Source organism: Phoenix dactylifera, unplaced genomic scaffold, assembly GCF_009389715.1.
Source record: "Phoenix dactylifera cultivar Barhee BC4 unplaced genomic scaffold, palm_55x_up_171113_PBpolish2nd_filt_p 000076F, whole genome shotgun sequence".
Taxonomy (NCBI): Eukaryota; Viridiplantae; Streptophyta; class Magnoliopsida; order Arecales; family Arecaceae; genus Phoenix; species Phoenix dactylifera.
The window spans coordinates 1,053,159-1,067,903 of NW_024067675.1; the positions used below are offsets into that span (position 1 = coordinate 1,053,159).

Sequence of the window (14,745 nt, forward strand, 5' to 3'; positions counted from 1 at the left end):
CTCTGCAATTGCAACATGGACAATTCGAATCTGATCAAATTACTGGAAGATAAAATTATTAACAGCATTGGTCGTAGCGGTGGTTTTAAAAAAGGGATTTATGTGATATTTATACTAAGATAGGGGTTTATGGTTAAATGTACGTATCAAAAAGAGTTTCGGAAATCAGAAGCCGCCAAGCCGGTAAACGTCCCCTGGTGGCGGTATCTTTGTAATAATAAAAATGGGAGAGGAGTCGGTTGTAAAAATGTGAAGAACAAGTCTCGTGCCGGCAAACCATGCATACTTACATATAAGACCCTATATAACGCTAATATGAGTACACAACGGCAACTATGTTCCTTGCGACCGGTACGCGTTACAAATTTTGATCTCGAGAAAAGAAGTGAGAACTCCAAAGAAGAGGGGGGCTTAGCGGCGCTTTACGGGGGCGAAACAGCACCCAGCCATGTCTCGCCAGGCCGTGAAGCTGGTCGGATCCCTCGCCTCCAAGCTCGTTTCCCAGCCCAAGCCCTCCGTCTCCTCTTCTCTCTCCTCCCAGTCCCGCCGCCACTTGGCGGCGGCGGCGGCGGCGGCGCCCCCGCCGCCCGCCGTTTTTGTGGACAAGAACACCCGCGTCATATGCCAGGGGATTACCGGCAAGAACGGCACCTTCCACACCGAGCAGGCCATCGAGTATGGCACCAAGATGGTTCGCCCCTTCCTCTCCCTCTATTTCCTCGTCGATTCGTGGAAGTTATTTTACCTATAAATCTTCTTTAATGGTTCTTGCCTTTTTTGATGGGTCCGATCGCGGGTTGGTTTCAAAGTTTCAGTGATTTGCTTCATATGATTTCCTCTCCAATTTTATTTCCGAGATGGGTTGTTGTGATTTATTTGTTTAGAGGTGGATGTCATAATATTTTGGTAATTTTCGCTGTAGATCAACGTGGGGAGCATTCCGACATTGCAGCTGCTCGCCGTTGAATCTCTCTATTGATTTATTTTGCAGTTGATAAATGATGTCTGGCAGTGATTTTACTGTTTATCTTTTGTGTATAGGAATTTAGGCTGCTAGTGAGAGTAAGAATACAATGTTATTTTTTTCAGTTGGTTACAGATGGGATGGGTTGTCACGATAATCATAGTAATCAAGCCCTTTCCCAATGGTTTTGGAGTTGGCTCAAATCCTTCATTCTCATATTCATTTGTATTAAGTTACATGATGCAACAGAATAGGTCAGCTTAACTTCACCGTTCCTCCCTTTCATCTGGGCTTGGGACCTCCAGTAGCAGCGTCACATTTCCAATTCCTCTTTATTAATGTCATGGAAGTCAACAAAACTGTTCTTCTCCATGCTTTATATTTAGATATCATAATTAAGGAAAGAAAAAAAAATCAATGATATCAAGGAAGGTTATTTGAATTAGGAGAGAGGTCCATAATTCTAGTCTCCATCCCTGGCCTCCTTTGCGCCTCACAATGTATCAAATTCTGCTTGCCTGTTTAAATGCTGGAAGATCTTATCAGACCCATAAGATCTTCTGGCAGAGATTAAGTTGGAGACACTTTTGCAGATAAGAAAGAAGAAGGGGAGAGTGGCAGCTGGAGGGGTCAGTCCTTCCAATGGAAACATTTATTCAGATTTTTTTATCCCAAGCAAACCATTTGAGAAGTGATTTATTTTATCTGAGAAAAATCAGGATTGAAGGATCGCGGGAAGATTCTTTGAGACTTCCTCTTTTTTGTGCCACATTTCAGGTGAACAATTCCATCATGTGATGGGTAATCTGTGGATAATCCGCTTTGGCATCCAAACAGCCCCTAAATGTTTACATTCTGCTGTAGGTTGAGCTCTTCTTCTCCAAGGTCCTGATTTATATTCTCATGAGACAAGAACTCCTTTAGGAATTCCCCTGTAACCCAGTCGCTGCATTACTTCTTTTACTGGTTAGAATTTGTGCATGGTAGCATAAGTTTTCAATTCATCTTACTAATGAATTCTAAGTTAATGTGCACTTAGCAAAGGATCCTGATTGGCTGAAAAGAGGTGAACTTTAAGATGATTGAAGAAATTGATCTTTGTGCACTCCATCCTTTTTTTGCTGCTGTTTTAGTAGCTCAGTACCAACGATTTTTTGCTCTGTGTATTTATTATAAAATTCCAAAACATTTGCACCATAGATAATAGTTTATAAAGTCCTTGTTTGATTGCTGGGATGGTAGTATAGTTCAGTTTGAGATATTTTTCTATATACTTATAACAGGTTGGTGGAGTGACACCTAAGAAAGGTGGAACTGAACACTTGGGTCTTCCAGTGTTCAACACAGTAGCAGAAGCAAAGGCTGAGACAAAAGCTAATGCATCAGTTATTTATGTTCCTCCGCCTTTTGCTGCTGCTGCAATATTGGAGGCGATGGAAGCTGAATTAGATCTCGTTGTGTGCATCACCGAAGGAATTCCACAGCATGACATGGTAAGGGAGCATTCTTCTTACCTTCTTTCTTTTTTTTTTGTCTAACAGAATCAGGAGGAATGTTTTTCACGTTTTCTATTTTACTATGGTTCATACTTTTTTCTTTTTTTCCCAAAAAGTAAGAGGAAACATGCATAATACATGAAGTATATAAATCTGCAAGAGGTTTTTACATATATGGGAGGCATACATGGGAGAATTAATTTGCAATATCATGAAAATTTTCATGCAACCTTTTTGGAGTTTTCAAATGAGCACCTGCTGACGTCCTTTTAACTGAATGGAAAACGTTCCTCCTGAATAAACAATTTTCCATTTTTATCTTTTCCTTCATTTGTCACACCACAATCAGCTCCAATTATGACGTGTTCTTTATTTTGAGTTTCTTTGATGATAAGAGCTTGATCTTATCTGCATTCCAAAGATTACTGCATGATGTCCTATTGCATTTTCATAAATCATAGATGTTAGCATTTTTACTTCATGACTGGGATGGATAACGATATAGTCAAACTAAGACAGTACTTGAGTGGAAATTTTAATTTTCTAGTGCATGTTTATGCTGTTTTTTTTCTCAGGCCATATAGTTCAGAAATATATCATTGGCAAATAATCACTTCATATGATTGGTCTGTTACAAGTGCGTGAACGTAAACACAACATGTTGCAGATATTTAGTTTTACTGCATTGGTGTGCACATATGTTGTATCAGCACACTTGTGCACATGGGTTTTGTACTTGTCATTAACTCTATATAATTTTTACACCTTTTTCCTTTTTAGTTACAAGATCTGTTCTTATATATGTAGCTAATTTGAGGGATATATGATGACTCAGATCTCTTAATTTAATTAATGATCAAATTAATCCAACTGCAATCACATTAAGATGTAAAACTCGATAACATGAGCATTGCAGCCTCTGCACATTAAGATGTGCATAAATTATATGTATTGCAAGTTTCTGTTTCTTGTATATAGCCTGTATAGTGACCTTTTGGGTATCAGGTTCGGGTGAAGGCTGCTCTTAACAAGCAATCAAAAACGCGACTTATCGGGCCAAACTGCCCTGGCATTATCAAGCCTGGAGAATGCAAAATTGGAATAATGCCTGGGTATATCCACAAGCCAGGGCGTGTAGGGATTGTATCTCGATCTGGTACCCTAACCTATGAAGCGGTATGACCTTTGCTTATCTCAATATGTTAAACATCTAGGATAGGTTTATATGAGCTAATTATTTTTTTATATTTCGATGACAGGTTTTTCAAACAACTGTTGTTGGTCTAGGACAGTCAACTTGTGTAGGTATTGGGGGCGACCCTTTCAATGGGACAAATTTTGTTGATTGCATAACTAGGTTCCTTGAAGATCCTCAAACCGAAGGTTATCTATTTGCAACTCTGAAGTTTATCCTGTATACATCTATCTATTTTTTCAACCATCCGAGCACCATACTGTTGTTTGGTTAAGCTGTCCATCATATTTACATTATTTCCCTTTGTTTGCATATTAAAATGATGCTTCTTTCATCACATTGATGGGAAGGTGCCTGCTTAATATTAAATACATAAAAGGGTTATGTTCCTTCATTTAAAAGTTATCATTGGACTGGCTGATGAACTGGCTTCAAGCTGAAATAGCAACTGAATAGTTCAGTCCAGGTGAGAGCTGGCTGGGTCCTCAAAACCACTCGACCTACATCTGATGGTTGAACAGGTAGTGCTGCCGTTATCTGTATGGGTGGGTGTGAACAGGTAGTTTGGGACATTATATTTATCTTTAACAGGATACACCATTGTGTCCATCAGTACCTGATGCTTCCTGAACAGTATACTGTACACTTGCTTTTCTAATCATAATATCTTCGGATGTTCAACCCAGATTAGCGGCAAATTAGGTTAGAAATGATTTTAGTGGATCATCTGGAATTCTGGATTAACCAGGCTAGTCTTTGCTTGATTTGGATGGGAGTAGACTGGTATTTGTTTTTGTTTTAGTTCTGGTGAGGTTCTGAATTGTTAGTGAGGCATTGCATGTTTCAGTCTCCACCTTTGGGTCTTGGTTGCATGCAGGGATAGCAAAAGGTTTTGAATACAAGGTTTCTTGGGTTTTTTGTTTGCTGGACTGAAATGGAATTTTGTCATTATTTTCTAGGTAGATCCAATTTTTGATTTAAAGTGAGCTACAAAGTGACTGTCATTGGGGGTTCTGTGCAAGAAGTGATGGTTTGAGGTATCATTTGATAATCTGGCTTTGATGGGCTTTAGCAAGGGCTGAAGCAAAGAACGCAAGGGGAGACTATCTAAAAGCTAAGATAAAGAATGCAAATATGCATCAGAAATAAAAAGATAACTAGTTGGAATCAACACCATCTAGTTATCCCCATTTGGTGGACAATGTTATCTGATCATGGATTTTTTTTTTTTAAATTCTGTAGTTGGTCTTATGTGACTGTTGAATTTTTATTCTGTCATTTTTGTATGATTATGCACATCATTATTTTGTAAATAATGTTGTTATGTTTGGTGGATGGTGATATATTAGTTTGTGGGATGTTGAGATGATGTTATAATGTCAGGTCGATGATGTTGCATCAAATCATGCACCTATATGTTCATTGTTCATTCCTGTCATGTTTCATAGGTTTGTCATTGATGGTTCTTTTTGTTATCTTTATGCATGAAGATCATGTGACATATTGACTATTAGGTACTTAGTAGGATAACAAATGTTAATGTCTCAGTAGCCTGCCTTGGGTATATGGTGCCAATCATCAACTTCATGCCATGAATACCCCTGGTTGCTTTGTGTCCACTGTCCGCCTTATAGAACATTGCCCCTTATATATGAGTTGAAAACCTATTAGAGAACTAAGGGAGCTGCATCTCATTCAAATAGGTTCAAAAAGAAAATATGCGTGAAGTTTTAAACTGAAGGACGCTTTCCTATGTAGCCTAGAGAATTGATATGGTCTGTAGCTAGTGGTTGTTCCAGTAAAAGAAGCTTTTGTGTAGTTCGGGCTTTCATATTAATGGTAGTGAAGGGCCTGCTTATTGCACTGAGGTCCTTTTTTCTAAACCATTTAATTGTTCTTCATTTGGCTTTGTTTTCGCAAATGATCTTTTTCCTTATATCTTATTTAGTCAGTTCAAGAGTATTTGAGATGCTTATTCCATTATTTTAGGGATACATCTCCTATTTAGAAGGGAGAGAACTGGGGACTAAGGCGGTTGTGAAGGTGCTACAGTTTAGGTGGACATAGTTATTACTATTATAAATTTTTTCCAATTATTTTATGATAGTTTAAGGCCCCATTTGGTTCCCAAATAATTTTAACTAGGATATTTGAATAACTTTTTCCCAAAAAGGTACTCATTTCTCGTTAACTAGGTAAAACTGTTCAGCCCTTTCCCCCCACCTGCACCCACCCTACCCCCAACCCCTCACCCCGGCAAGAATAAAGAGAAGTTTTAACATTGGTAAAGCCAAATAAGTACTGAAAAGGTGCATCTTATTTTTTTTAAAATCCAAAAATGTCCCTCATCTAATATATATATACTAAAATGGATGCTCTACTTATGCAAAGTTTTCCATTCGCCACGTGTACGTCCATATCAATAGCGTTATTAACAAAGCTCTTTATTTTGGATAATAAATAGAGCTTTTATTTAATACATTTTTTCTGTCACAATATAACAATATAATATCATATTAAATCATTTTAAATAAAAGCTTTTCATCAATAATATTAAATATAGAAATTAATTGTATTATTAGCAACCATATTTATTAAATGTACCCTGCCATATCCCATGTAGGTCATGAGATTACACTAATGTTTTATAAATTTCTATGGCATTTTTATGATCAGGATTTTAAGTGAAAGTACAAACACTAATGACCCTGCAATATTGCATTTACATATCCCCTAGATGCAATACTTTTCTGTTTCTTATTATATGCAAGTTGGATCATGTTCTTATTATTTTATAATATACTATTATCTAATACTAATATCAAAAAATTATTTTATAGAATAACTTGGCTTTTTATCTATTATATTGTATTCTATTTCTATTATATATTCTATTATATCTATTATATATTGCATTTCAAGAATAGTTGGAAGAAGTAGAAAAAACTACATCCCATGCATCATGCGGGTTTATTTTACTATATTGATAGAGATACATATACTATTAGAATTTTGTATAACGATAACATATCATAATACTAATATTAAAAATTTATTTTAGAAAATAACTTGGCTCTTATATCTATTGTATTCTATTATCTATTCTATTATATCTATTCTATATTTTCAAGAATACTTGGAAAAAAGAAAAAAAAGCTGCATCTCGCACATCTCGCAGGATATATTTTAGTTATTGAATAAAGCTTCAACTGTAAACTTTATTCTAGTCTATATGGGAACCAAACAGAGCCTGAGTCTTTTAACCCTGTCCAAGTTGACCTAGACTTGAGCTGGAACTAAACTGGTTGGCATGGGTTTGTATGTTTATTGATGTATTTGAATTCAAATTGAATTCAAGGCTGAGCATTTTCTTAAACCACACTGACTAGAAATGACCTGCATGATTGCTCTACTTACTATAAGTTGCTTGAACAACTCCAATTTTTTTCCTTCATTTCCAACATCTGGCCTATCTACATAATTGTAGGAGTCATTGTTTATGTTTATGCTAAATGGCCATCATATCCAACTTCAACTACGTTTGCTTTTTGCAATGTTTATTGGACTACAGAACCTATCCATCCAAGCACAATGCTTGATCAACTTGTTTTTGCACTGCATGCTGGATTTTAATTTGCCCTTAAAGAGAATGTTTGTCATCATTGTTTCATTTTTCGATGTTCTTGACTGATGATATTGCAAGTCTTGTTACATCGAGGTGGATATGAAGGCTAATATGGCTTTCGCACTTCATGAAGTTCTGGAGTTTGAATGTGTCCAGAGGCTTCTGCTAGTTTGATTTATTAAGCTGTCATCATAAGAACATGCTAACTTCCCTTACAAAGAATGATAATATATCAATGTTGTCGTCTTATTTTCCTCTATGTTTTAAGCCCTCCAGTGATTAATGTTTAATGGTATGGGTTTCTTTATTCTTGCACTTGTAATGACTTTCTTAATTATGGACATGGACACAGAAACAAATGTTCATTTACATGCCTTTGCGTTCTACTGGTTTTAATCCTGCTCGATCATTGTGCTGCCATAGTTTTATAAAAGATTGCTAAAACATTATTGTTTCAATGAATTTTCTGCCCTATTTGCTAAGCTTTTTTTCCCAGCATGTGCTTGATGATGTATTGCCAACATCTGAACAAAATTTGAATAATTGCCATGCTAGTATATAATCACTTATTCTGCTTGCATCGTTTGGATTTCAGGTATTGTCCTAATAGGGGAGATTGGAGGAACTGCAGAAGAGGATGCTGCAGCTTTAATACGGGTATGTAAAGCTTGAATTGCTTTTATATGAACAAAATAGAACAGAGATATTCATTTTTTTTTGGTTCATAATATTTCTGCATGGTTATTACTTCATTTTTTAGTATTTACATGTTAGATAACACAAATATTTCAAATCCAGAGGTCATTGATAAAGAGAGGCAGAGATGAAGTTGTCATCTATGCTTGTCATGGAAAATTATTGTCTCTTGTTCTACAAAAGCATGAGATAGAAGGCAATTAAGTTGCCTGTTCTATTTGCAACTTTGCGCATTTGTGTTCTTTTGTTATGACATTGTCAGAAATTGCTTTTTGGTTATCATTGAAAGTTTCTGTATTACTTAGTCCAGACTTGTAAGCATCATGATCAGTTTGCTTGTGGCACACTTAAAGTAATAAGGACCTGTTCTTCTTGGACTCATGAGATTTTATTTTAATTTATCCCACTTAGCTTTCTCATTGATGCATCTTGGGCACGACTTATTTGTCCATTGCTATGCCTTAAGTTGCTCACATGACATTATGCCAAACTCTGTTGTATGCTCAATAATATTGATGGGCATACCTTGGAAGCGAAAAAGTTGTGTGCATCTTCATATAACTGTAACCATAGCCATAATTATCAAGCCTTGCAAGACAGATTCATGGGAAAATATGTTTTCATCAATCTCTGTTGTTGTAGAACTGAATTGAATGTCTACAAACATTACTCTGTTTGTTGCCATATTTTGTTGTAATTCTTTCTCATAGATTTCAAGTCTGAAACTAGAACCTTATAGTTGCAAGTATTATCTAGTTTGCGTAGATTTATTTGTTCCCCATCACCACATGCATATCCCGACTCATTTATTGTTTTTAGACTTAAGTTCTAGTTAATCAACAAATGAGAGTTTTGAAATGATTAGTTGGATAGGCGTTACCTTGTCACATGCCATTATTGAAAAAGAAACTGGATTAATTGGTAGTAGACTATCAATTTGGAGTTCAAGAGAGTGAAATGTCAAATGTAGAATTTTCTTCTTTTTTGGTTTTAATTGTTGGAATAAAAGCAAATTACCAGATTCATTCATAAAATAATGTTAGAACTAATATATTGCTCCAGGAAGTCATGATAGAAGGTGGTAAGCATTATCCGAATAAAAAGTGTGAGCAACCTTGTAGAACTGACTGGGCTTTATGTCTTCTTAACCTGGAGAAACAATCTTATATAGTATATGTTGGCAATTTTGTGGGTAAATTGGAGGAAATCTGCAGTAGATGGGAATACTCATCTCAATAGAGATTTATGTGGCTGCTACTATTGAATTTCACTGTAATTCTGGTAAGCCTAAATGAAGATCAGCATTCTTAAGCCTTTATATTTTGGAAATTACAACTCCTTGAGTGAACTAACTGTACTCAGAAAGCAAATAATTTACATTTATTGATGATAGGGAATAAGGTGAATGTGTAATTGGAATTGCTGAGAAAGGTTTGCGCATATCATGCAAATTAGTTTGAACTGAATCAGAGATTTTTTGAAATGCAGTTGTGATTGGAAAATAAGTGAATTACGTCCTTACTGTAGCTACGGCCAGAAATGCCCTAAGGTTCTTCAGATCTGTTGCATAAAAGGATTGGAAAAATCACCTTTTTTTTGTTTGTGTGTGTGTGTGTTGGGGGGGTGGTGGTGTGGGGTCATATAGTAACATATTGTGGGTTCAGGGGAGAGAAGCTTTCGGAATGTTGTGGAAGGAAAGATGCCCTTTCAGCTTTTTCAATTTTATATTCATAAGGCCACGTTAATATTGCATGGATAAATACCTTGGGTCAATATATAAGATGGTCTAAACATTTATGATTATAAAATTGTAGATGTGAGAAATAGATAAATTTTGATAAAATCAAGCACTGTAGTCTTAGAAATTATTAGATTCAGGATGCGCCAGTTTCATCAAAAAAAGAAAAAAAGCAATTGATCTACCTACTGTTAAACATGCTGAGTCAATGTAAGCTCTGAATTCTTGTTTTTAAATGCTTATAAAATGATGAAAACTGGGAAATTAGTCAGATTATATCAGCAATCTGTGTTAGTCCTGGTTATTTTCTTTTACATCAGCAATAGAGATGGTGCTTAAAGGTTGCTGTTACAGTATTTTAACTTAATTGAATATAACAGTTGCCCCAGGAGTTATCAGTGATTTTATAATAATTCAACTTATTTCTTTGTTTGTGTTGCTAACGCTTTATTTTTTTCTCCTTTTGGGAATGTTTCATGTTTCACATTGTTTCTTTCTAAATTAAACAGGAAAGTGGAACTGAGAAGCCTGTTGTTGCATTTATAGCTGGACTTACAGCACCCCCCGGCCGTCGCATGGGTCATGCTGGAGGTTTGTACAATATCACCTACATAATTTGTTGACATTTTACTTACTCTCCTCTGTGCATTACAGGTTTCAAGTTGTAGCCAGGACCTCATTTTGCAGATAAAATAAAGAACCTAAAATATCATGTGCATTCTTGAACGGTCTGCTATAATTACTCAGCTTTGAGGTTTCGTAAATTGACTCTTAATATTGTAGAAAATATAGCAGAGACATGATATTTTTCTCTCTTTTTTTGGAGGGGGTGAGTGGTGGCTAGTAAATATTGGTTGGGATAAATATTTTCTGGAGGCCTTCTCAAATCATGTAGGCATAAAAAAGGAGGGATCAGCTTTGGAATAACTTTGCTATTACAACTGCAATTTGTTTGGCTAAATTTTGGAAGAGCTTCTTCTAAAGATATTAAAAAAAGGTAAAGTGAAGGACTTATACCTTATGCAGATTAGAGTGGTTGAACTGGAAACTTTTTAGAGTGATTTATGTTGTTAGTTTTCAGGATTTCTGGGTTTCAAAGGTCATGATTTAGCATAAGCAAGGCTGATGATTTAGGATAAGAAAGGGCCTGAGTTACTATTTGAAAGCGCTAGACAGGCAAACAACAATTCATAGATTAACACCCATAAACAATTATCTCTGTCAAAAAACTAGTTTTTGGTCTATTTTCTAGACTTACAAGATTCCAGATGAGCCCTTTGTGCAGAAAGAATACATACCGTAGGAGAAATACTTAAACATGCAGAAAAACTATCCATCTTAAAACATGCCAACCACCTAGATAGCTCTGATTATTACATGTTCTAAGCCATTCTTTGATGTATAGTTAGCCTGTTGATATACCAGAGTTGTCAGATGTGGTCTTTAAAGAAGATTCTTTGGGAACTACACTTTGAAGATGGGAATAGCAAATTACTCGTTGGAGGTGCTAATGGATTGTAGGAAAGGCTCAAGCATTGCAGGTCATGTTGGTTTAAGGGTCTCTTTGGGCATGTAGGAGGGCAGTGCTTTTTTCTTTTTTTAGCAACACCATGCCCTTGGATGTCTGAGCTAGCTGGGGGCTTAGCAGGAATTGCTTGCATTTGCTTATTCTAGTATCAGCATCGGCTCTTTGGTATGACAGACCTCCCTGAAACTATGAAGCAATTCATCGTAGTCTTTGTAATTGTGGGTAGTCTTGGAGCAGAGGACATTTGTTGCCTTTCCAGATTAACAACAAACTTCAGTTACAATGACATATCGTTATTACTATCTGCATTAGTTCAAGCTATACCCTGTGTGGTTCTGTTTGCTAATCTGTAAGGACAGCAATATCATACTTATTTGAATTCCTGATTTTAATCTCTCCTAAAGCTTGATATAATTGGAGCGAGTCTCATTACTGCTGCTGCTCCAGAAGGATTGTCTTGCCTGGATCATGAATTGCTAACGATGTTTGGCTTATGCTCGTTTTAATTGGTTTCCTAAACCGTATGTGTATTTTTGGTTTTGTGCAGCAATTGTGTCAGGCGGGAAGGGTACTGCACAGGACAAAATAAAGACCCTCAGAGAAGCAGGAGTTACCGTGGTTGAGTCCCCAGCCAAGATTGGTGCTGCTATGCTTGACGTTTTCAAACAGGGTGGACTTGTAGATTAAGAGGCATTCCCATTATTATACTCGTGGAAATGTCAGGAAGTGATCTTTTCAACTTATGACTGCTTTAATGTGCCGTTGCAGCTCGCACTTCGACCATTTTTATTTTCCTACGTTTGCAAAAGTTAGTTCTCTTTTTCCATCCAAGCTGAGGCTTTCTTTGTTTTTTTCTTGACGAGTTTTCAATAATTGAACGGAAACCAGTTTTCAATAATTGAACGGAAACCTCTCAGTGTACACTTTTACGTGCTTATTGCTTCGTAATAGGTGCCTTTTGATCTGCAATCCAATCAGCTAGTGTCTTATTGGATCTCCATTTGTTTAAGGATCTTGCAGTATATATAAACTATGCCTTCTTGTCTTCAAGTCTATCGTAGACAACTACACAGATTTCTGGAATAAGATTTGATGTTTCTCTGCAATGTCACAACAAGAGGTACGAGAGTTCGGCTTCATGGAGAGAACCCCTACACTGTAGGCCCAGAAGCATCGTAGTCCAACGAAAAAATTTAGGTAACAGTCCATGATGAAACATGCATGAATTGTGGAAATCATTTTATCGTTATCTTCCAGGAATTAGCTTCCTCGAGACATTGTCAAAGAGTAATGATGACCTATAATGTATTGTATTGTATTCCTTCTGGGCAGATGTATTGTATTTCGGGCTACTCATGTGGACTGGGGGGCCAACTGTGTTGTGGATAGGGGGGCCTTTTATGCGGCCTATCATTTCGGAGATATTATCTGGGACAGACATGGCTGGGTCCTAGATTTTTTGCAGTTTTTGCTTCTTTCTGACTTTTAGGGCTACATTCATATTCGTTGTGTGTGAGGTGCCGTTAAAAAAAAAAAAATAAAAGAAGAAAGGCCGAAGCAACCTTTGCTTGGTAGCCTACGTGCGGACGGCCTTGTTTTGCATGATTGCTGGAAGTTTTCCTTCGATACATATCTAATCATAATTCTCTGCTCATTCCGGGCAAAACTTAAATAAATAAATGGGTTTGTACCGGAACAGAGAATTTCATTGTACGCATAACTGCGTTTTTGTGTGCTTGCATGTCTTTCAGTTCAGCAATAATGAAAACTTGGATAAAATGCTCATTATCCAATTATAACCACTGTCATGTCTCAGGTACGACGACCCATATTGACATTTTTGTTGTTCATCCAATTAAAATGACATCTATCAGATTGAAATTTCATGTGAAGTCATAGATTTACGTCTCATTCCATGAAAAATGAAGATAAGAAAAAAAAATCAAATTATTTTGCTATTTAACCAATTACCGTTATTTCTCATTGTAAATTTAATGGCCAAAATGACTGTTACTGAAACCATTTTACTTCTAAAAAGTCCATCAGCGGCGGGTTGACTCACGCAAATAATAGCTATTATAGTTGTAAATCATGGTTTTGCCCCCCACCCCGTTTTTTTACACCGAGTAGAAAAAATGGCTTTATTGCTAGTAGCTCAAATGTAGCTCAAAATAAATAAATAAGACCACCCAACCCCATCAACACCACACCTATTAGGCAGAGAAGACGACGGACGGCAGGACGGAAGCGTAGCCATGCACGGCAACGTGGAGTAGCAGTGATCGCCGAGGGAACCCATTGGAAAACCAATGCACATGACGGCTGTATAGAGACGCGCCGAAGAACCGGTCCACACCGGGACACCGCGGGCGTCGGCGGCTGGTCCTCCGACGTCGCAGGAGTGTCGCCGAAAGCAATGGAAAAGTGCCTTATTTAGACGACAACGTCGGAGGAGGGTGAAGGGGAACCAGTAGAGTGGCACCCCATGAGGGTCGTCCTCACCTTATTATCCATTGCTGCATTATGCGGTCTGCTCCGTAGTCGAGACATGGCCTGGCGCTGATGGAGATGCCGAGGCCTTTGCAGTCGAGCCAGGTGGTCGGCCACCCGGACCTTGTTCCACCTTAGCCTCGCGTGCGTCCCTGGGAAGCATGAGAAGTTCGAGGCCTGCGTTCCCCACCAGCTTCGCCGGAGGAGAAAGCTCCACGACCATCGCCAGGAGGCCATCGCCGCTAGTGCCAGCTCCTCTGTGGGCGGCGGAGCCGAAGGGGAACACTTCTTCAGTGTCGGTCTTGCCCTTTACATCCTGGACCACGCCTCTACGCTTAGCCGGCGATGTGGAGCCAGCTCGACCCTGCCGACTTCCCGGGCGAGCCACGGACAGATGGACCTGTGTCCGTGGGTTAAACCCCGGGTGGGTGACTGGGTCCGCGTCCACAGGCATCGCCTTCGCGATCCAGCCAATGTCGGCAAGGGTTGTTACGTGGCTGCCCGAGTGACTGCAGTAGCCTCCTCGAGAAATTATTAGTTGGACCGAGTCTACCAGCTCAGTGGTAGATCGGTCCAACCGGGAAGCGCCATATTATATTAATCCATGGGGATCCGGCATGGAGAACGGCAGGGAGGGAGGGTGGTGGTGGAGGAGGAGGAGGAGGAGGGAGGATCACTCGCGACTGCAGATGCATGGCAGTGATGAGGAAAACCCGGTGCCCGGCTAGTTCATGATCATGGTGACAATGCCAAATGGCTGTAGACGAGGAGGAGGAGGATCGAATGGCCATGGCGGTAGAGCAGGGGAGGTGGAGGTAGCGGCGAAGGGGGAGGAGATGTGGAAGAAAGTGAGCGACAAGTTGGAGATACTATAGCCAAGCTGCACAAATATAATTGATAAATCAATAATTCAATGTTTCTAATATTTATAAACACTAAATAAGAAGAATAAACGAGCAAATTATTTACTTGACGATAGAATAATAGAATCAAGAAGTAAAAAAAGATGGCAT

The 14,745-nt window shown here is 38.2% G+C and overlaps 1 protein-coding gene across 1 annotated transcript; it reads left to right on the top strand.

The window, feature by feature from the left end:
• The first annotated feature begins 336 nt into the window (after positions 1-336).
• LOC103706618 (succinate--CoA ligase [ADP-forming] subunit alpha, mitochondrial) lies at positions 337-12,216 on the top strand. The gene is made up of 7 exons (XM_008790770.3): positions 337-691; positions 2,248-2,457; positions 3,466-3,636; positions 3,720-3,843; positions 7,876-7,937; positions 10,224-10,305; positions 11,790-12,216. The coding sequence occupies exons 1-7, from the start codon at positions 449-451 to the stop codon at positions 11,927-11,929; spliced, it is 1,032 nt and encodes a 343-aa protein (XP_008788992.2). The 5' UTR covers positions 337-448; the 3' UTR covers positions 11,930-12,216.
• The last annotated feature ends 2,529 nt before the right edge of the window (positions 12,217-14,745 follow it).